Here is a 24,638-nt window from a genome sequence, read left to right as displayed (position 1 = left end):
ACCTCTAAGTTTCAGGGTGGCCCGATCTTTGACTCCCCCCTTCAAGAGCAGGGCAGTCAAATATCGGGTGTTCATTTGACTGGACCTCCCCGCAGACGCACAGCTCATCAGCTGTTAGACGGGGCTTTTTGAAGAAAAGCCCCGTCACACGGTGAGCCCTACTTTCGGTCACACGGTGAGAACGAAAATACCATTCACTTAAAAACGGGTTTCTTCTATATATATAAAATTTTATATATATATATATATATATATATATATATAAATTTTATGCATGTATATATATATATATATATATATATATATATACATGTATAAAATTTTGTGGCTTGAAAATCTCCATAACTACCAAATCAATTTCATTGAAATTTAGATATGCTGTAGTAGTGTCTGAAGTTGTGCATGTGAAAATTTTATGAAGACTGGTTGACTCGTTCTTCAGTTACGCTGAAATTAAGGTTGACCACAGACGATATAACCTCAATTCGTTATATTGACTTTGTATTGGTGTATTTTTCATATGGGCTTATGTAGGGTCAACTTGTTATTTTTAATTATTTCAACAAATTACGGTTACAATAACTTAATTTTCTTATAAATAGTTTATTTTTATGTTAAATAAGATAAAAAGTTATACTTCTTTTAGTTTTCTATATCTCTTCAGCAAAAAATTACACAAAATAAGAATAATATTATACAAAATAATATAATGAAAGGTCTTGCTTCTTGCCCAGAACTGCGCAAAAATTAGTTTTTAATTACGTACCAGTTATTTTAAAGTGTTGATTTAAATATATTGATTTATTAATAATTATTAACCTGCGATTGTAAAAAAAAGTTTACAATAAATAATAATTCAATAATAACAAAACACAAATAATAAAATATGTAATAAAACATATAAATATATAAAAAATATATGTAATTTAATAGGCGTACAAGGAAGTCATATGGTGTCCACATTAGCTTTTTTAATTTTTCGGTAACAAGTTAAGATATCAACCTGATTTTTGGTATGTGTAATATCCATTTGCATATCTAAAAACCAATTTCTAAATATTTTGAAATTCCGAGTTTAAGGGGTTAAAACTGAATTATGAATTCTTTTTGAAACCGGACTATTTTTTAATCCCTCTGAAACAAATTAAGATATCAACTTCATTTTTGGTGTGTGTAATTCTCAATAATATCTAAACAACAATTTCTAGATATTTCGAAATTCGCCCTTGAAAGGGTTGAAGAAAGGTAAACAAATTTTGAACAATGATTGCAAATTTACCCCATTTCCAACTATACTAAACGAGATATTCAATAGATCTGGGTTTGCAATTACTCTTTAAATAAACAGCTAAACCCCATCTTCGGGCTTTTTGAATTTAAATTTTTAAGGGTGTGACGGTGTTTAGCGTGGCGGCTGTACTAATACAGCCACCGTCCTGCTACAATGCTACTGTTTATTCGTTTCGACTGGTGAACCTGACTCTGGTTATTTGACTAAAAAACATAAAATAAAAACAAATTGAGCGATCGGGATGCTAGTATATATACAATTAGTATTATATATGGAATTATTAGTATATATAGACTCGTATATACGCGCACGCGCGCGCGCGCACACACACATACATACATATATATATATATGTTTTTTATATTTATAAAAAACCATTGTAAAATTCAGTTGCTAAAATGTTTATATGTTTTTTATTTCAAATTTAATCTTTATTACGTTTTCATCTTTGTTTCAATTTCTTTTTCATTTTACTTTTTTCTAGTTCACCATGTTCTTATAAACATTTTTCTCCATTTTCCAATTAATTACTATCGTAATTTAATTGTAAAACATGTATCAGGTTATAGAAACTAAGTAATTTTATATAATCAAGCACTACTTAGTTTATGATAATAATATTACTGATAATTTTTAATTAAATATACTCTTCAAATATAAAATTTTAGATTTCGTATATTTTTGGAACTTTTTAATGTGTTCTACCAATGTTTATAAGAGAGCAGTTTTGGATTTATTTGTTGATGCCAAATGTCTTTTTCTCTTGATGAATTAATTGATCACAGAAGCTTTGAAGCTCATACGTGGGAATATGGAAATTGAATGTAGTAGCGTACGAAAAACGCTATGCCTAATCGAGATTCAAACCCGGTACCCACAGGTGAAAGGCTGAGACAGTAATTTGTCAAGGCGATCTTCGTATTTTATTATGAATATATAAATAAAAAATTATGCAAATATTTTTTTCTTTCTTTAATTTGGATGACCGCTATCGTTACTAGACCGACAAGTAATCACTATCTTAAAAGTCATTTAATCTCTTACTTCGTTATTATTTGTATTATTAACTCATAACAAGTTTTACTGACAGAAAATAGGTAGTACTTAATTTCTGATTATAATGCAAATGAATTACAAAATATTATTGCTTACAAAAAAAAAATATAATAGTAATTATAATAAAATTAAAACAAAGAAATATAAATTATGTGAGTTTAAATTATACAGCTAATGTGATAAATGTTTGAATAATGTCACTAGTGGCATTGTGGTATCACTTAATATTAAATACATAAATTAACATAATTGTTCTTAAAAGAGTACAAATATAATATTTTTTTGGTTGTTCTTATAATGGCAAATATGCGTTTCCTTTTTTCTTTTTTTGATTGCATGCCTGTATATGAGGGAGTGAACACGAACAGCGGATGTGTGTGTTTTTTTTTGTGTGTGTGTGTGTGTGTGCGTGTGTGTGTGGTGCGTGTGTCGCTGATCGCATTTCCTCGTGTGAATGACCAATTTTTTTTATAAATGAAACAAAAGCTTTACAGATAAATAACATCAGAAAATCTACAGTTCACTATCACATTTTACTGTCACTTTGGATGAAATTCCCACATCCTTCACGGTGTATTAAACAGAAGAGTATAACAAAAAAAATTTTTGTTCTGTGTTTTGTGTTTCTGCTGTTAGTTACAGAAGTATATACAGTATATCGTGTGTAAAAATGATGTACACATTAGTGTATATTTAAGGTCATTATATTGTAGCTTGTTACAGGTAAGCTACTAAAGTTATTAAAGAATGTAATTTAATATAATTTACTCGATTTAAGTACCTTGCAGGAAGTTGTTTATTCTTATATAATTCATTATGAGTAATCTTTCAGTAAAAATCATGAGAATCATAGAAAATTACTTCTTTTCTTTTAAGAATTATTCGTGCATTGCTTGTTCAATTATTTAATACACAAGTGCGCGTGAATACGCATGCTTCCTACTTACTAAAGCATTGAATCGCTTGGTTTTATAAAGAACAGGAAAACTTAATTTTTTAATAAAATATAATATAGATTTAAAACTTGATCAATTTAATTATATATTGTTCATTATAAAAATATATCTGGGAGATTTTAATTATAATAATAATTAATAATATTAATTATAATAATCTTTTTATTATAAATTAATTATGTTTTTAATATATTAACTAATGTTTATTAAATATTAAAAACGGCCTTGTAAAAGGTTAGAATTTAATTGTTATTTTAATAAGTAATATAATATAAACAGAATTTAACACATCCTCTTTAAAAAATAAATAAAAAATCTATTTGGAAACTTTGTGTTTTTATTTTTCAAATCATTAATGTGAAAACTGAAGGAAAAAGTGTTGTCACATTGGAAAATTGTGTAATTTTACCTTTTTATGTATATATAACGTTTTTTTTTTACTTTTCCACACAAAACATTTGATACTATAAAATTTGAACTTTTTGAACATTTGAACTTTTATCTGCTATAAAAAGAAATGGAATTATTTTAGGAATTTAATGTATTTATTATACACAAAGTTTTAGTCTAATTTTTTCAGATTCTGCCCTAAAAAATTTTTAAATAAATTTAATAATAATGTTATATTATATAAATTATAATATATTTTAATAATATTATATTAATTAATTATATTATTATTTATAATTATTATTATAATTTTTAATAATAAATTTAATAATTTTTTTTTATGTTGGTCGTACCACATTTCTTTTTTGTATTAATGCATTGCTTTATTTTTTAAATTAGTTTTGTATTTGATATTATATACTTTATGATTTTGTAATGATGTTTTCCAATAAAATTCAAATTTATCTTAATTTAATTCAGTAGAGAACTAAACCAGTGAAGTAGATAATAAAGTTAGTTTTAAGTTGTGTATAGTGATTTTTTCACGCTTTAATTTTATATAAGCTTTGAAATTGTGTAATTTTAAATGTCCTATGTAATACAATTTTTTTATTAACTTTACACACAACATTTTTGAATTTGTTTACTGTTTACAATCGGTAATTAGTTTTTCATGCTGTAAATAAATTAAAAAATATGAGTTTACCATTATGGGATTTTCATCTGGTAATTTAAACTTTCTATTTTATTCCGAAATTGTGTAAAAAGTAATTTACGAAGCCAGGATTCCTTTTTTAACTCCTTTGTATGGGTTAAATTAAATTCTCTCAACTTTTACTTTTACACTTTGTAGTTACATCTGTAAAGGAAAAAGCTGTAGATGAAAATATATATAGTGTATCATAAAATTCAACCGGGACTTTCATAACTTATTCTACTCGTGAAAATAATGGAAAAAATGCATATAAACACTGTCCTAAATGTTTCATTTGCAAGTTACGGCTAGTGAAAGATTTTGCTCTGATTTCAGCTACCCCGATGAAATGAGGTCGTATTGAAATTTTTAAGACGTTAATTAAGGTACAGAATTAGTGATTTCTTACGGTTTTTTACCTGAAACCCCCAGTAAAATAGGTTCAGAACCGTATCTACAGTAGGTTTTGAGAAATCTTGGGTGAAAACCAATAATTTGGAGTAAAAAATCCTGTTTTTTTATGTTTGACAAACAATAAATTTGTTAAATGGGTAATAAATACATGAAACGTTTAAATAAAACTTGTAGCGAATTCAATTCTGAACAAAATAGTGTAATATAAGTTGAATAAAACAAATATAAGTTACAAAAATCTAACTTTATTTAGAAACAGTACACTAGACCAAACTCCGTTATACGTACCAGTTTATAAAAAAATCTCGGAAAATGAGCCCGCATTTTCAACACATTTCTTGGCATGCTTCTGTACTCCTTTTGTTGCTCTTTTTAGACCTTCAGGACTGTCCTTAAGTTGCTCAGCCGCATCCATAATTCAGACAATTAACTCCTCACGACAATGTATTTTTGTTTTGTATAAAATATTTTTCATCCATCTCCTGACGCAAAAGTCTAAATGTATTATTAGATCCGGCGATTTAGGTGACCAGGAACGTTGACCTAAATGACCGATCCATGTATCGGGGAAATGGTGATTTAAGTGAGTGATTTAACTTATTTTATTCATTTTTGCAGACCAAAAACAATAAGAAATCACTAATTCTCCCCTTTAATTAATGTTCTAAAAATTTCAGTACGACCTCATTTCACCAGGGTAGCTGAAACTCATGCGAAATCTTTCACTAACTGTAACTGGCAAACGAAGAATTTTAGAACATATAGTTTGTATATATTTTTCCATTATTTTCACGAGTAGAATAACTCATGAAAGTCCCGGAGAGAACTTTGTGATATAACTTGTAGATCGGTCCAAAATTTGTATTTTGGATTTTTTCCAAACATCGACGTTTCACGACACCCTGAGCCAAAAAAAACGCAAAAAATTTGATATTTATGAAAGATATGTGTACTTTTACTTTTGTTTTACATCACAACGTAACGTATGTTGTTAGCCTATGTTTTTGATTAACATTTTCGGATTGATTCAATAAACAACCTTTAAAAAAAATTAGTTCAAAAAATTTCTGTACATCAGGAATTGATGGCATTAAATTTTGGACAAACTTAAAAAAAAAGGGAAATTCAACTTGAGTACGATGAAAATAGTATTTAAAATTCTTAAGTTTTGAGTCAATCGGATTAAAGGGATAAGGGATCAAAATTATTTCTAAACAGTTTTTCTCTATATCTCGAAAAGTCATCGAAAAAAAAGTTGAAATTTGGCACAAATATCCCTACATGTATCCCAGCTTTGGCCTAACTTTCAATTCCATCGGACTAGAGGTCATCACGGTACCCGTTTCTTTTTTCTCCGGTAATAACTATACAGATTTTTCAGAAAAGATGTTACCAAACTTAAGGGACTGATTCAAGACATCAAAATAAACGAAAACCTTCATGTGGATAAATGCTCTTTATTTTATTTTTATTTTTTCCCCTACACCCCTGGGCAGGATCTGCAGTCCAGAATGATTCAGTCCAAGGGCGTGTCCTTGAAACTCTAACGCCCCGCCTGCCGACAGGAAGTCCGGCATGGTAGGTCAGCCCGCCGGTTTTGGATCTTCTTATTTTAATGTGCCTGCCTCTTACTTCAGAGGCGGGAGTAACCAGGCCCGGCTATGCCGTTTCCGGGAGCCCGTCCTATTCCCCGGTACTAGGTCTTTTCTCCAATTTTTTTTTTGACCCGGGTTTGGGAGTCCCCATACCTCCTCACTTCCTACCATAGTACCATAAACCAAAGAATTTATATAAATATTAACAAACATTAATCTTTGATGAAGAAGAAATTCTAACCCTTTAGCAGTAACATTCCAGTAGTGCAAAAATGCATTTTATTTTTCTATTTCAGCTTTTTCATAAATGACATAAATATTAGGAAAAGAGAAATAAACCCCTAAAATTTTATTAAAATACTTCTTGCTTTATTGAAATGAATCGGTGAACCGTTAGATGTTTGAAATAATCTATGAATAGGAATCCTGTACGGACTGTAGCCAGATACTAATAATACCACCTTAACAAAAATTCCCCAACTAAGTAGAGAAAATACACACACTAGAGAAATATAAAAAATAAAGTAAGTTAATAAATAAATATTTATTTTGAAGTGTTTCAGGAAATCTTTTCATAATTTATAAACAAATTCCTCACATCAAAATAACGAAAAAAGTTCATATAAATATAGATCTAGAAATGCATTGTTTTTAAATTACAGCTAGTGTAAAATTTCACCGAGATTTCTATTAAAAAGGTTAAATAATGACCTTAACGAAGTCAAATTATAGCGCAAAATTAGTGGTTTTATATGCCATGAAAATCTGAAAAATGGATTGCAGGACTGTATCTGCAGCAGCGTCCGAAAAAGTAAAAATCAATAAATTGTAGTCGAAAAGCACGTATTTTTTAGATTTAGCATAAATCTACGTTGTTAAGCTTTCAATAACCAAGATAAAGATAAAGAAAATTTAATTTTTATAAAGCCGATATAATTAATGTTAATAAAAATCAAATAATAGTTTTAAAAATTACATTTTCATTGAAAACCAAACAACAAAATTCTGAAGATCTTGAGCAAAGAATTCTTTATACTAAATTGAATTTTTAATTGTTTGTTAATTCATTGTTTAATAGCTAGGCGTGATAATTTACTTAATATTAGTAGATCCATCTCAAAACATGTCAACTTTTTAAACATTGTTTTTTTTTTTACATCCTAGGTATAAAAATCATTAGTCACAGCTTCTTTTTCTAAAAATAATGCTGTTATATATAAATGTAGTTGCTACTACAAGGTAAATGATATTACTACATAGACAACCCTTGTAGTGAGGAATCTGATGATCTCACTTACAGATATGAATATCTATGTTTTGAAGGGCTTGACGTGCCGATGATTTTTTTTTTGTCTTCAGTCATTTGACTGGTTTGATGTAGCTCTCCAAGATTCCCTATCTAGTGCTAGTCGTTTCATTTCGCTATACCCCTACATCCTACATCCCTAACAGTTTGTTTTACATATTCCAAACGTTGTCTGCCTGCACAATTTTTTCCCTCTACTGTCCCTCCAATATTAAAGCAACTATTCCAAGATGCCTTAATAAGCGTCAGTCTCTTATTTTAACTATATTTTTCCGAATGCATCTTTCTTCATCGATTTGCCGCAACACCTCTTCATTTGTCACTTTATCCACCCATCTGATTTTTAACATTTTCCTGTAGCACCAAATTTCAAAAACTTCTAATCTTTTCTTCTCAGGTACTCCGATTGTCCAAGTTTCACTTCCATATAAAGTTACGCTCCAAACATATACTTTCAAAAATCTTTTCCTGACGTGTAAATTAATTTTTGATGTAAACAAATTATATTTCTGAATGAAGGCTCGTTTCGCCTGTGCTATTCGGCATTTTATATCTCTCCTGCTTCGTCCATCTTTAGTAATTCTACTTCCCAAATAACAAAATTCTTCTACCTCCATAATCTTTTCTCTTCCTGTTTTTACATTCAGTGGTCAATCTTCGTTATTTCTATTATTACTTTCGTTTTGTTCTTTATTTTTATGCGGTAGTTCTTGCGTAGGACTTCATCCATGCCGTTCATTGTTTCTTCTATAGCCAATGTGTCGATATATAAAGTACGTTGGTTCAATAAAATAAGCAGTGGGAAACCACTTTACTATTCAATTTCTTTTGTGTATCGGGCACGGGATGCCTTATATCTTCAGAATAGTTGTGCTAGTTTCAGTAGTGAGTTGAATCTGACATCATCAGGGTAGCTGTAACCATTCTCGTTATGGTACCTAACATGCATACATACAGATAAGCAGTACTATCATTAAAACCTTTATTTTTGAATATAATCTTAAATTTCATATCATTTTTTTATAAAATGAAAAAGAATAAAAAAAAGATAGTTTAGGTAATTTTACATTGATTTTATTTGGGATATTCTTATTAAGTTAATAATGGAAGTATGTTGTTATAAAGGCATTCCAACCCCGTAGGGGGAAACCACCCACCTTGTGACATTACCGGTCGCCACCCCACCTCCTCCGTTCCAAACCCTGAGGGGCTTTACCAGAGATCGTTTTTAGACCCTCTAACTGATTACATCTCACAGTCATCAGCCAGGCCTTGGTCGGGATGCCACCGATGTAAATGCCTCGGCAGACATTTGCATCAGTAAAACATAAATCAAATTTCGCCTTCACGTAGGACTCAAACGGACATCTTCACCCTAACATGATTCCCTCAAACTAACTGACCGCAACCGCGGAAGCGCAAACCCCGCGCCTAGTCCAGATTTGACGGCACTGTTCGTGACTGTGAATGCCTCAGAAAACTAACGAGTTTAAAGTTAAATCAGTGCTACACTCATACCAATCAAAATTATGTCTTACGCAAGATTGAAATTCAGACCTACACCCAAATAAGTCGACCAATTTAGGTCACCTAACAAGGGGAACGTAACCTCATTCCAGTCCGCGCAGAAGCCGGAGACAAACTTCGCACCCCAACCCGGTCCCATTATGGTGTCTCGTGTGGCAGTACCAAGTCACGATCAGGACCGCCACCTGCGGAAGGAAGCCTCGCCAACGGACGCATGGGTTAACAACATACTCTGGCGGCGCGGCCAGAGGGAGTCCCAAAGAATCACAAACAATACCAATATAACCGTGGCACGATACCAATGCGCCTACCTTCAACCAATCCAATGCCTAAGCCAGAACCCTAGCCACCCGGGATCCTACCACGATCGAGTACCTCGATTAAACTCCCTCTGCAGACCTACACATCGCAAGGGCGCGAAGAAAACCAGCGAGCGACCTATTATAAGAGCAGCGATTTATTTTTCCTTTCCTTCGTAAAGGCCTTGCAAATTTTTGAGAGAAAACTGCTCCTACTGGGAATTTTTTTTTTAATGGAGCTTTGATTTTCGAAATATTCGACAAACTGCTTTTTGCATTAAGGTAAATTCTATAAAATTCAGCAATTGCTTTACAATTGAATTTCTTCAGACCCTTCCGACGATTAGATTCGTAATTGCAATCATCATTCCACTAAGAGGCAGTTAGAATCTTAAGTTTTCTCAATAATGTCATATACCTGGTTAAGAATTTACAACATTTATTACAATCCAGGTAGCATATAGATGATCACGCTAAATTTGTGATAATTTCTATACAAATCAGAGCGTGCAAAGTTCTGATGGACGGGAGTCGACAACGTAGATATTATTTTCCATTTTACTAGCGGATGTTTGGAAGTTAGTTAGATCATAGTTTTAAAGAAACAGACCGGACGAGATCCTGCTATACTTTCTAAATAATGTATCTCCTTGCAGAAAAAACCCGAAGAAATGCGAATTTTTGACTGATTAAAATTACCTATTTGTTAATATTTCAGTTAAGAATTTACCGATGTCTAGTTCAGAATTATTTTTGAGATATAAATTATATTTATATATAACAAATATCATAAGGAATATTTTTGGGGCCGGATTCAGCAGCCATACAAATTGCGACCTTCACGCTCTCTATCTGTAATCGGAGAACGACAGAGGGTGATTGGTGATGTTTAATAATACTTAATAGCACCTTCTTGTCCGAGATAAGTTTCTTTTCGTTAAATAATTAATAAACCATGATCCAAAATTAAAATTTTAATGTCTTCTAATATCCATAAAATAATATTTTTGAAAATTATCAAATAGTATTCAGATTTTCCGGCTAATTTTTAGTTCTTTATACAATAACAATGCCTGTAATTTTGTATGGAAGTAGCTACTTACCCTACTCGGTCGATCTAGTGAATCTTTATAACTGCTAAGTAGATTTTTTTACATTTTAACAAGTGGGATTTTAGTAAAAAGTTAGGAACATTAGGAACTTGTCAACAAGTTGGAAACAAGCAACACAGATGCGATTTCTTATGTATTATCTTAAAAATGATATAGTAATACTAAAATAAAATATAAATATTAGGATTATTAAGTAAAAGTACCTAATAATCCTACAAGAAACAATCTAGCATATTATTTATATAATATTATTTCTTGGTGTAGAAAAAATTACATAAATTAAAATCTTCTTTTTTTTATGGTATTTAAGGTAAATTTGTTTCCTGTTCAAAGATCCTAGTTCGAACCCCAGCATAGCTCTTTTCTCAATTCAATAATTGTTTAATTATAGCCTTTTTTTGTTATAATTGTTATCTATAATTATGTTGTTATTTTTGGTTTGTTATTTATGATTCATAAATACAATCGCATTAAAAAAAATAATCTAATTAAATTATTGGTTAAAACCGGTTTTGTGAGTAAGAGTAAATTCTTTATTTATCACGCATATTTTCATGAATATTTGCGTAATTTAACGGAAAACATAATTAACGATATTCTGTTTTAATTACTACTAAGAACAGTTTGACAAGTAAAGCATACAAAATTAACTATTCCGTCACATAGTATACGGTTCTTTACCGGAACATAATATTCTATTCCCACGGTATCAACGCCTAATAAAAACACTTAAAAAAATGAACTAACTAAAAGGAAGCATTTATTTGTTTTAAATACAAGTGGTAATTAATCACAGTAAATGCTTTTAATAGTATGTAATACAAAGCTGTTTTATTTGTTTTTTCTCTGTATTTATGTTTTTTTTTAAAGTGTTAAATTAATTGTTTTGTTTATGCGGTTACCTGAATTTTTTACTATTAAAGCTTTAAAAGCAACTTGTTTGAATTTTTTATGTAATTTTTACTTCCTTGTACTAACTAGTACAAGGAAGTATTGTAATCGCGAAAAATTTCGGTTTTCAGATTTCAACGGAAATATTCATTTTGACCATCCTGAATCCATTTTGACTAGTTTCGGTGTGACGTCTGTACGTACATATGTATCGTACATATGTATGTACATATGATGTTTAAATTTTGGATTTTGGACTTTTGTAACATCTAGTTGTGCACCTTCCCTTTTGATTGCAATCGACTGAACCAAAAGTGTCCAAAAAAGCCCAAAATCAAAAAATATTTGGGTATTGGAATTTTCCGTAACTGCAGTTATAATAAGCCCTCACTGAAAGCTTTTCTACGATATATCCATAAGTCGTACTTATTTTCATTGGTTCCAGAGTTAAAACCAAATAAAATTTTAATTACTGAAATATTTGAATCTTACAAGGGAAAGGCACATCGGTTCGAATCAGACTTCATCTCCTTTTTTTTAACTTTTTTTAAATTTATTATATTGATTTATCAATAATTATTAATCTCCGACTGTAAAAAAAGTTTCATGATAAATAATAATTCAGTAATAACAATTAAAAAAAAAATATATGAAGAAATATCAGAAGTTATTATGAAATAAAATGTGTACTTTTCATTTTAACTTTTTCCACTTTTCTTTTTTCCACATATTTTTGAGGCGTTTTGATCTTTGGCGCATGTCCTCATCTGAATACACCCTGTTGGATTCCTTTTTGATTTTAAGTTCAAATTTTATCATATTAGCCTTGATTAGTTTGTCGTATTTTCCAGATTTTGTGATTAGATCTTCATTGGAGATTCTCAACTCTTCCATACCTTTTCTGACTTCCTTTATCCATTTCGGATTTGTTCTTTCCCAGTATAAGGTAATTATTATTTTGTTTGCAAATCTGGTATTTTCTGCTCTAAGTAAGTGCCCCAAGAATGAAATTCTTTTTTCCTGAAGAGATCTGTTAGTGGGGTTATTATTTTATACTTCTTCATTTGGGATTATCCTCCACTGTCCTTCTACTATGTTTTTCTTGTTTATACATTTTCTGACTATCTTCCTTTCTGTCTTTTTGATCCTTTCTACTTCTCCAATTTTGTATGGTCCAAAGAGAGTCTCGCTGGCGTATTGTATTTCTGAAAGAATTACTGTGTGGTAATGTCTGATTTTAGTTTTTGTCGATAGGAATTTTTTATTGCATATGTTTTGAGTAGTTATTAATGATTTTTTAAGTTTCTCAGTTCTTTCTTGCCAGTTTATTTTATCATTGATGTTATGCGTTATGGTATCTCCTAGGTTTTTAAATTTTCCCACTAGTTCCACTTTGTTTCCGTTTACGATTTTACATGATTAATGCATAGTGGATCCCTGACCACAATTTTAGTTTTTTCGTATTATATTTTCAAACCTATTTTTTCAGCAAGTTGTTCTAGTGTTTTTATTTGGGTAGTAGCTTCTTTTATGTTGTTTTAGAGGAGGGCTAGATCGTCTGCGAAACCCAGGAAGTTTACTTTAATTTTTGTTCCAATTTTTATTCTTTCCGGATTTAATTTTCTCCATATTCTATATATATTCTAATGCGCAGTTAAATAATAATGGGATAATCCATCTCCTTGTCTCAATCCTGTTTTTACTTCAAATGCACCTGATATATCTTATATTTACTAATTAGAGAATTATAAATATAGTTTCAGTTGCACCAGTTTAAATCTAATTCCATTTTTTCTACAGACTGCAAAATTAGAATTCGTTCAAATTTGAATTGTATAACAAGAAATTTGTACTAGCTTAAAAATATATATTTATCAAATTCTATTACAGCTTGTAATAAATAGGCCCGTTAAAAAGATAAGATCACAAGTTCCAAAGAGGAAAAATTATTTTCGCAATTTTTTGCAATGTTAAAAATATTACAAAATAATGAAGATAATTCACAAAAAAGAAGCAAAATCAATAAAAAATAAGCATGACTGCAATAAAACATAACATTATTAGCTTATTTTTTTTTTTGATCCGAAAGTCAGTAACCTACCACAAATCATATTGGCTCATTAACTGTTTCATAAAAATAACTATAATTTTCCTTTTCGTTTATTATTTTTTTCCTCTTCACTTCCTGCTAGCAACAAGTTTAATAATTTTGAGTAACTTTTTATTTACCAACAAACTTTGTCTTCCTTTTTTAAAGAATTTGTTCTTCTCGAAGTCCCTTAAAATCTCTCCATTTTGTACTCTGTCAATCCTAATTTTTCAAATTTCTCCTGTTACGTTAAATGTAAAAAAAAAGTTTATTCTTTGTGATAGTGTATATGTTCGTTTTTTTGTTTGTTTCTTTTTTTTACTTTCCTAATATCTATGTTTCGTTTCCTCTGAGCATCACATTTTAGTATTTTTTAAGATTCTTTTCAAATTCTATATCATAGTTTGATATTGATTAATATCTTATCTGCTGTCCAGAATATTTCTTTAGCTTATAAAATTCTGCTTTTAATATCTGATTTTTACTCATTTATCATTATTAATTTTACTGTATCTAAATTAAAAAAGTCTACAACTTTTGTATATTGTGTTTACTTTTCTGAATACTTTATTTTTCATTATCATCTTTACTGTCGCATTTCATTATTTTTTCTCCCTTCTTATAGCAAGAAATCAATTTTATTAATAAATATTAAAAAAGATGAAATAGTTTATTCTAATATAAAAAAAGTTATTGATAAAATTAACTCAGTATCTTAAACAAAAAAAAATTTTTGTTGGTTCAAAAAAAAATCTGAAATTTTTTCTCTTTGACTGATTTATTTTTAATATGTTATTGAAATCTACAAAATGAGATCATAAATTTTTAATACAATTAAATCTAATTTAATTAAAATTCTTTTTTCGGTTGAGTATTGTTTTTATTAGTGACTGACAAATGATTTTAATACAGAATTCTTTTTGTAATATAGTACCTATTAGTTCATTCTAACGAGTTACGCCACTCCTTGAATTCTTTTTATCTTTTGTATTGTCTGATGATACGGTGTCACAAAAATTACTTTCTTTATTTCTTTTCTTTTTTTGTATTCATTTCTAGTCTACTGGATTAGGTTGTACTTCATACTCTTTTATTTTATTTTTTTTTATTGATTAATTTTACTTTTGTTTCTTTGTATACAATGAAAAGAATTCTTTTGCATCTGTTATAAAACAAATATCCCCTTTTTCTTACAAAATGAATATTGTTTGATAAGATTATATACCCTTAAGTATCTGACGTGAAATTAACAATATGAATTGATAAAGTATATTTTACCACATATCTATTTATTTTGCATTTAAAAATACTTCTAAATAGATATTTTATAATCTTTAAATTCTGCTTGAAATATTGTGAAATTTATGTACGGAATTTGCGAACTTTCATTTAAAGTTCTGATGTTAAAACACTAGTATTTTTACAACTAGTTGGTTGAATTAGGCAATAAAAGTGACAGGGAATTTCTTCCTTACAATTGTTACCAGATATCGCTTCTTTTTCACATTTAATATGAAGTATCAGTAAAAAATAATTTGAAAGGACTGTAAAAACAATAACAGTTGATAAAATTAGTTTGCTTTTAATAATAGTATATATTGTTGTTTTCTGAATATGAGTAGTGATCACTTCTCATCATTTCATCAATCCCATAACTGATCATTGTATACAGATTTTACTATAATTTATTTAATTTGGTATAATTGGAGTCAGACATGAAATATTTTCTTAATTTTGTTCTCTAACCGATCATTATCAAAAAGATATTTCTTTTTTTATTATTTAGTATTTATAATAACCTTGAGTAAATTTCATCACACTCGCAGCAATCATATACATCTCGCTAGTTTATTTTCAAACCGCTGTAAGATTTTGACATTGGACTAAAGTCAGTATCCCAAAGTTGGATTCCACAGATTCAGATCGGTTTTAGAATTGTTAAGTATACCATCAGCTTATTTGACAAAGATAATTGAGAACGTCTGCCCAGAAACCAGAATATTTCCTTGAACTTTATCTCAAGTTTTCTTCTACTCTCTCTCTCTCTCTCTTGTATGAACTTTCCACCTTAGTCGACGGTCAATGTGTAGTCCTTGGTACCTCACATTCTCAGTTTATGGAATTACAACGCCATCAATGTGGACCCGTGGACAGTCACCTCTCTTCATTGTGAATGTTACATGTTTCAATTTTTCTTGGTTAACGCGTATTCTCCACGTAGTAAATCACCTGCTGACTAAATACAACTCAAATTGTAGGCTATTCGATGCTGTAGTTTAGGTAGTACCATCAGCGAGAACAGCTGTGTCATCAGTAAAGAAAGCGACAGTAACCTTCTCTGTAGTCTGAAGGTCTGCAGTAAAGATGGAGTGTAATACGGATTCCAAGACAGACTTCTGAGGAACCCCCGATTTTATTTCGAAGAACGTACTCAACTCCTGGTTATATTTCATATGAGAATAAAGTTCTTTTAAGTAGTCGCATACGGGTACTTAGTAAGGTTGAGAAAGGCTCATCTTAGATTTGTACAAAAGGCCAGGTTACCAGACCTTGAAAAAGGCCTATTGGATGTCTAAGAAGGCTGCCGAACAGTATTTTTTTCTCTTAAAGGCCTCTGATGATTACGTTTATGAGCATGTGTGTTCTACAGTGGCATGCCCACAACGGAAACCAAACCGATGGTCAGGAATTAAATGGCCTTCTTCCAAAACAGGCCTTATCCTCCTAAGGAACAACCTTTCGAACGCCCTCGATAGAATTGGTAATAGACATATTGGCCTGTATGAAGTCACATCGTGTACCTGTTTGCCTGGTTTCCGGGTCATGACTATTTGCGAAGCTTTCCACTCCGTTGGGAAGTGTGTTGTCCGGAGAATGCCATTAAATAGGTGTATTTTATATATACACGATAGCTTTGGAAGGTAGCATAAGAGCATTTTGTACGTGATTAAATCAAAGCCATAGCTTCTCTTTGAGCTTATTCTCTTCTTGATCATATGTGTAACATCAGCTGTAGAGAAAGGCTTAATAGGAAAAAACATAGGGATCGGGCTTTCTAAAAAACCAACGATTTCTTCCTCATGATAACTTTGTATATCAAGCGGTTGAAAGACATCGTTCAAGTAAGTTTGTGCGCAGATTTTTCAGTCTTCTCCTTATTACTCTTAGCCCAAGATCCATTAGACGTTTTCTAAGAAGGATATGAGAATGGAGGTAGACGAAAGCTCCTCGTGGCTCTCCATAAGGAGTAATTGTCTCTACGTAAAGGCGATAGGCTAAAAAAAAACCCCACTTAAATGTCTCATTCTTACAGCTTTGCAATAGCCGTTTCAACGAGCGGTCCTGTAGAAATTTCCTATCCTTGGCTCTTCTGTATTGTTGATACCTTCTCTTGAGTTTCCTTTTCGTTGGAAAAAGATCTAATATCTGCCACGAGCGGCCTGTATTAGTTCCACCCTCACGTTTAACCTTCAGTGTCGATCGCCAAACAGCTTCCTTTAGTATTGAAGTCAAGAATTGCATAGCGTTATCGATATCATCGGAGGATCTCGACCGAACAGACACTACCAACTCATCCTCAATCCAGCTACGGTAGAATTGCAATCTGTGTTGTTTTTTTCTAGTACTGGGGACCCCGCCTTCATAATTATTTATGTGCTGATAGTGAGTAGAACAGCTAAGTGATCAGACGTTGAATGGAAGTAATCAACTTCGGTGTACATCTGCAAAATTCCCAAGGATACAAAAATAGTCAAACAAGTCAGTAATCTTATTTGCATCCGATGGCCAGTAGGTAGATTGCATTCCGGAGATCAGATTCAGATGCATACCAATAACGCAGTCCTTCAGAGCCTGCCTAGGTGAAATTAGTCGATCCTCAGAAAGGATGCTTAGCATTCCTATCACCGCCCACAATAAAACGTGAACCAAGAGTTGAGAATAAATTAGAAAAAGTGGCAACAGTCGTCAAATATGAAGGAGGAAAGTATACTATAGACACTCTAAGCAATTCAATCCAATCATGGATCTTTACTGAGCTCGCCTCAATCTGATCTGTTTTGAACTCCGGCAGTTAATGATGTTTTATGATATCTTTAAGTATAACCGCGGTACCTCCGTGCGCTCTGCCATCGAGATGGTTAGTATAGTAGAAAAAATCAAGCTGAAAAACGTCCGATCAGTGAAATGCGTTTCCGAAAGCAAGACAATGTGTAAGGATTTATTAAACAATAAACTTTTTACTTCTAATAGTTTAGGTTTGGCTATTCCAACTAATGTACATTCCAGACACTTTTCGCAAATTTAATTAAATTAGAAGATCTATCCGCGACATTGTCAGCTCCTGTTAAAATTACAATTTTAACAGTGGTAACGAAAGAAAAAAGTAACTTTATTTTGAATTATATTATTAGTTTTGATTCTTAATTAAATTAAATCGAGATGATTTTTTTTGGATCGTTATAATATATATATTATATTTATCTACAAATGAAATCATAAGTAAATGGATTAGCAAATAATGAAACGAATAAAGAGTACTTAGATGTCAATAGTTTAGTACTTCTCTTCACAACGAGCGCCTATCAACACAAGCGTAATAACAATACACATAAAAATAATCACAATGAAAGAAATAACAGATTACAATAGGAAACAGATTATTAAAGGAGTTCAACAAACAAGTAATGGAAAAAGTAAACTTAACGCAGTTGAACGTTGAAGTAAACTCAACAGACAGAATAACGACTCATTATTTATTAATATCTATCGAGAGCACACGGTTGACTACACAAAGTCCTCAGTACATCAATAATCCTCAAACAATTCCAGTCTGAATTCTCACTCTTATCAGATACTTAAAAGTAATATAAAAATATGAGAATGTAAAACTAATGTAACTAGATGTCAGTAATAATTTATATTTTAGTCCTGAAAGGTAAAATCCATTCCTACGCAGCATAACTCATGTCCAACACGTGTCACGACTAATATCCCTACTGTTGTCCAACAGGTTCATCGCTAGGTGGTTCACGTGTTCATTTAGTTTATATATTTATTTGGTACTTTTTCGCACACACATTTATTTATTTAGCAAGTTAATTTTTTAATAAATTAGTTTACTTTTAATTTTATTTTAATTGGAATAAAATATACTAAGGTTATAATTAAAATATGAAACGCAAAAATTTTAAATGAGTCCTAAAAATAAAACAAAAGGGTTATTATGCCAACACTTTACTGATGATACAAATTTTGTGAAAACAAAGTATTTTTACAATGAAATCAACAAAGTTTAAAAAAATATACTTAGCTCCGTCCTTTCTTTAACATATATTTCTGGTTTTTTGAAATCATTACCCCCTGAAATCGGGAATTCCAAATTTTTATTCTCAAGGAATTCTCTATACGTGTGTGATCACCCATGCCCGTGTATGAGTGTAGATGTGTGTAGTTCGAAATTCATACTGGCTTGTATTGAAGATATCTATGAATACTTTTTTTTTTTTTTTAAATATAATTTCATTCAATTTCATGCACAATTGATTTGATATATTGACATTTTGTTTATTTATTACATTGAAGTAATGTACCTTAACAGAATTAAATACGGTCCAACTATGGTAAACAGTTCTAGTGAGGAAAACAGAACAGATAAATATTAATACACCACAATTTACATTCATTCTAGCTATTATAGATTCCACTTAAATTTCACCGGCCCCGATACGCACTTCTTCCGAAGAAGCCAAAGTTGAATCATTCTTACTAATCATAATACACTGATTTCTAACCAATCAGAATTCCTTGTTTACCGGACATATTACAGCAATGGATATATTTAACCAATCAGATAACCTATATTTACTAGTCCTGAACGGTGTCAAAATACTATACTTAGATCTTATTCACAAAACCACAGTTTTTCTTCGGTCATAAATATGTGTAGGTATAATTAATTAGAGGTCAGCAAGTATCGTCCAAATCATCATTACGAAATTATGGTGACCGTTACTGAATAGAAATGTTTCTGATAGGATAGATAATTTTTAACAATTTATTATGTGCATAATTCACATTGCAAAACCCGCTCTATAATTTCATTTTTTTACTAAGATATTAATTTAAAACATGATACGATATAATTGTACAAATTTAATCCTTTTTATAAATTATAATCTAGACAGCGGTTCCCAAACATTTCAGAGTAGCGACGCCCTTTTTCAAATTAAACTTTTCCATGGTGCCCTACCCTAAGTGAAAGTATGACTATTCGTAAGTAAGAGATAAAAATAAGTAAAGCTCGTGTGTCTTCATTATTTTTTTTATTTTACTAGCATTAAATTAAACATTATAAATGTCTTGGTTCAGTTAATTATGAAGCTTTTACAATATTTCGCGACGCCCCTGTGAAGAGGCCGCGGGGCACAATTTGGGAATCACTGAGCTAGAAGATAACAAATTAGAGAAAGTCTTAATTTTTTGTTTGTTTTCTGTTTACGATTTACTAGTTGTAAAAAGAGAAGCAGTTTCTTTTCATTATACTAACATTTTGATTACTCTTTTAATTTTTCCCCTGTATCCTACAGGAATCTCTCAAAATAAGTGTTAAGGAGAGAAAGAGAAAGAGAGAGTGAGAGAGCAGAATAATTTTTCCTTTAAATACCCCTTTAATTTCCATTTTAAATTAAATTTTACCATTTCTAGTTCCATGAATTCAGAATTCAGAAACATAGCGTATGGATATTTATATTAACGTTCTTTAACTGAAACAAAGACCATCGTTAACGGAGGTCAAATATAAACAATTTATCAAATGTAGATATTTCTCGCTTGGATTTCATCGTATTCAAGTTCTTACGAAAATGTAATCAAGTAGATTACATTTCACGAAGTGGAAAGAAAAAACACCTTTTAATATATGGCATTTATAATTTATTAAAACTTTGCGGATGTGAGCTAGGCAAATCGCTCACCATATAGGCCCATTTAGGCAAATCGCTCTGTCTTTACATATAGAGTGTGTGCGCGCGCGCCCACATTCTGTATGTAAAGACAGAGAGGAAAAGAGATAAGTAAGGAAGCATGGAAGATCATTGATTATGTTCTATATACTTAAATATTTTTTGCGAAATTGAATCTGAGAATTTCTTTCTATTACTTTCCGTTACATAGTGGGATTAGGTGACAATGAGTTTTCTTTACGTTTTGAGGCATGAAGAGTACAAAAATGTCATTAACTTAATATGGGGTTTCCTTAAATATATATATATATATATATATATATATACACACAATAGCATACCCCCGATGCAGCTTCACCCGCGCTGTATGATTACTTGCGTTTCCCGTTGCGGTCAATTTTTTTTAATTTTATGCTTTTTAGTCAAATATCCGACGACAGGTGCAACCAGTTGCATCGCATATATAATAACAGTGGAAATATGGCTGTGTTGGTTGAGCCGCCATGCCGTACTTCGTCGCACCCCTTAAAAACTCGAAATTCAAAAAACCTCTAAAGCGTTTTTAAATATACATCTGAAGAATATTTACAAGCCCAAATCTACTGATATCTCGTTAGAATAGTTGAAATGGGGAAAATTTGCATTCATTTTTCAATTTTTTTTACTTTTCTTCAACCTTTTCAAAGTAGTATTTCGAAAAATTTAGAAATTGGTTTTTAGATATTTACATGAAAATTACATACACCAAAAATTAAATTGATATCTTTCTTTATTTGTTACCGAGTAATTAAAAAAATAATAAATTTCATTGTTACTCCATTTTAATTCGGAATTTCAAAAACGTTTCTTAATGTGAACTTTCATTGTAAGTCGAACATGTATACAAATTTTCATAAATTTATTTTCAGTAGTTTTTACTGGGCGTTGATGAATCAGTCAGTCAGGACAAGTAGCTTTATAGGTACAGATAGGCCGTATATAAAATTTCTGGCTAGAAAATCTCGAAAACTACTTTATCAATTTCATTTAAATTTAGGTATGCTGTTTTAATCTATCTGAAGTTGTGCATGTGAAAATTTTATGAAGATTGGTGGAGTCGTTCTTGGGTTACTCTCAATTTAAGGTCGAAAAAATAAAGTCAAAAACGTTTGGTTCGTTATGATGCTGCAAGTTGGAACGTTATCATTTCTTTATCTGCGTAGACCTGCGCATGAATTCTTTTAGACTGTTGTCTCCAAAAAAAAGAAACGTTCACTGCAAAAACTCCTCTGCAGAAGAAGACATTTTTTTATTTCTTATAAGATATAAAAATTTATTTATCTATTTAGTTAGTTTTGAGAAAGATATTTTATACGAACCAAAATTGAAAATAAATATGGTTTTGTTAATTAGTAGGAGGTTACTATTTCATATATAATCTTATCAATATAGATACTTTCTTTATTTTATTTTCTTGATGATATCGCCACATAAGCTTGAAGCTTGTGATTGAAATATAATGGAAACGGAATTTTGTAGCGTATGAAAAATTGCATACCTGCAATTCGAACCCTGGACCTCCGGATAAAAGGCCGAAACTACCACTCGCGCCACGGAGGTCGGAAAATTTATAAAACTGTTTCCAAACTTCGTTTTTCCATTAGGACATGAAAGTTATTTCGTGTAAGAATTGAAAACACAAAATTGTGCATAATCAAGTTTCGTGATTTACTTTGTTACTAACTTTTACTTTCATGGCATTCTAGATATGGAGCTACACTGTGTATCAGTCAAAAAATGGGGTATGGGTTTTTCTCAATTTCTCGATGTTTCATGAGGAAAAACTTCAAAAAGACAAAAAGTGGGGATAATATTCGTACGTACGTATGCACGTATATTGGCGTGTTTGAAGCTTAATAACGTTTGACTGGATTAACCGATTATGATGAAATTTGGCAAAAGACTCGTGTATATGAAATAATTTATCGGTAAAAGTTTGGAGTCAATATCTCCAGGGAGAGGGTAGAATGTTAAAACATTTTGTTAACATAACCCCACTTTATATTAAGCTCCTCATGCGTACATGGTTATTTTATTAAAAAAAAAAGGTTTCTTAACTTTAATGTTTTTTTGATTTTATTATGATTATGTCCTTCATTTAACTTTATTATTTATTATCTGTTATCTCTGTTTTTATTAATTAATTACTTCTTTATGTCGTGAGAAATGGTGCATATTATTATTATTGTATTTTAGGTGGGCTATCGCTGGATGGTCTCCTGACACGTTACTCTTTACAGGTAAAGAGTAATTTTCCTTATGGTCGTAATCCTTTTTGCGATCGATAATAAAAAATAAATTTCTCAAAAGAAAGTATTACTAGACTCCTTTCTTAAATGCTTTTTAAATATTGCTGTTTCATAGTGTATCGTTTACAATTGTAGGTTGTAAAATTACGTTTGTATTAGTTTTTGTGGATATTATTCACACACTTTACTCAAAATCAAATTCTCTACAACTTTTGTTTAAAATATATGTGTGTGAATTACCTATTTAACAAACTTTTTTTACGCCAAACACAAAATAGTGTGTTTTTCAATCCCTCCAGTCTTTTTTCTTTTACCCTAAAATCTCGAAAACTACTAAAAATACAGTTGTGGGGATCTATTTTTTCACGTCAAATTTCATATAAAATTATTAAATTTATCCCTAATCTAGATTCCAAGAATTACAGTCTCGTTTAATTTTTAATGAAGGCGCAGAAATCAGGGCGAAAATTTTCGCCTACCGACACGCTAACGAAACGTTTCCGAACCTATATTGATATGAACTTTCTTCTTTATTTTCACCAGTAGAACATGTATTGAATGTTTGTCACATTCTTTGTGTATCACTCTGTATATTTAGACAAGAAAATGAAACTTATATAATGTAAATCGTAAGTTTGTGTGTGTGTGTGTGTGTGTGTGTGTGTGTGTGTGTGTCTGTGTGTGTGTGTGCTGAATTTCAGTGTACGTGCGCGATTATATGACATTAAATATTGCATAGTAAATTACTTTTATCTACTAAATGAGAAAATGTATTCTTTTCTTAGTGTATATTACACTACATAATGTAAGGAACATATTCCATTTTACGATATTATTTTATACTTTTACATAATAGTAAATAAAAGTTAGGTTTACTGTGAACTTAATACACCTTATGTTAATTTATTTCTTGTGTTTATTGATTATTTACAGGAAGATGCAGACAGCGTTATAAGGGCTCTTGACCCCAGAGGTCGAGGTCATTTGACATATAGAGAGTTCAGTCTTGCTGTTAATTCATTGTTTCGTTGTTCAGGTAAGATAAAGTATTTTTTATTTTAATTAAAAAGAAGATTGATTCTATTTAAGCTTAACTGATAAAAAGTAATAAAAGTATTTAAGAAGATTTAAAACAAACAAACACACACACACACACACACACACACACACACACACACACACACACACACACTATATATATATATATATATATATATATATATATATATTCATTCATTAACTACAAGTAAATGCGAAGATAAGACTTTTTTGTAAGTATTATTAAAGATGCAATGATAAAAAAATCCCAAGTTTTTAACTTGATTAATTTTCTGAATAATTAATTTACCCCATTTTTTTTTCAAATAACAATGTATTCTAATTAAAATGATTAAATAAAGTAATATAGCACTTTACTGCAATAAAAAATAAATCCTTGCTCGCCTAAAATCTCTTAGGATTATACCGAAGATTCATTTTATTAGCGCCTGAATATTAAGTTGTATGTAACTTTCATTGCTGTTGTGTAAGTAGGATTCGACTTTATTACATTGCAGGCACTATTTAATGAAAGTAATACTGTAGACAATGCTGCACTCTTACTGTATCATCGTATACTACAATGGAATTAAAACAGCATTTTTTTTTTTTAATCATTTAAGTTATATTTCTCAGTTTTTTCAACTGAAATGAAGTAATAGAAAAATTGTATTAATACGTTTCTTTAATTATTTTTTTATTTAAAAAAAAAAACTAAAAATAATGACAT

General features: G+C 30.5%; 1 protein-coding gene across 2 annotated transcripts in view; it reads left to right on the top strand.

The window, feature by feature from the left end:
• Nucleotides 1–24,638, top strand: part of nuf (rab11 family-interacting protein nuf) — a 657,890-nt gene that overhangs the window by 178,274 nt on the left and 454,978 nt on the right. For both annotated transcript variants that reach the window (XM_075368607.1, XM_075368608.1), the window contains exon 3: nucleotides 23,804–23,906. In XM_075368607.1, coding sequence (XP_075224722.1) covers nucleotides 23,804–23,906 — 103 coding nt within the window. The remainder of the gene's footprint in view (nucleotides 1–23,803; nucleotides 23,907–24,638) is intronic.

This window comes from Lycorma delicatula, chromosome 6 (assembly GCF_047948215.1).
Source record: "Lycorma delicatula isolate Av1 chromosome 6, ASM4794821v1, whole genome shotgun sequence".
NCBI lineage: Eukaryota > Metazoa > Arthropoda > Insecta > Hemiptera > Fulgoridae > Lycorma > Lycorma delicatula.
The sequence above is the reverse complement of the archived record's forward strand: the minus strand, read 5'-3'. Positions and strand labels throughout refer to the sequence as shown.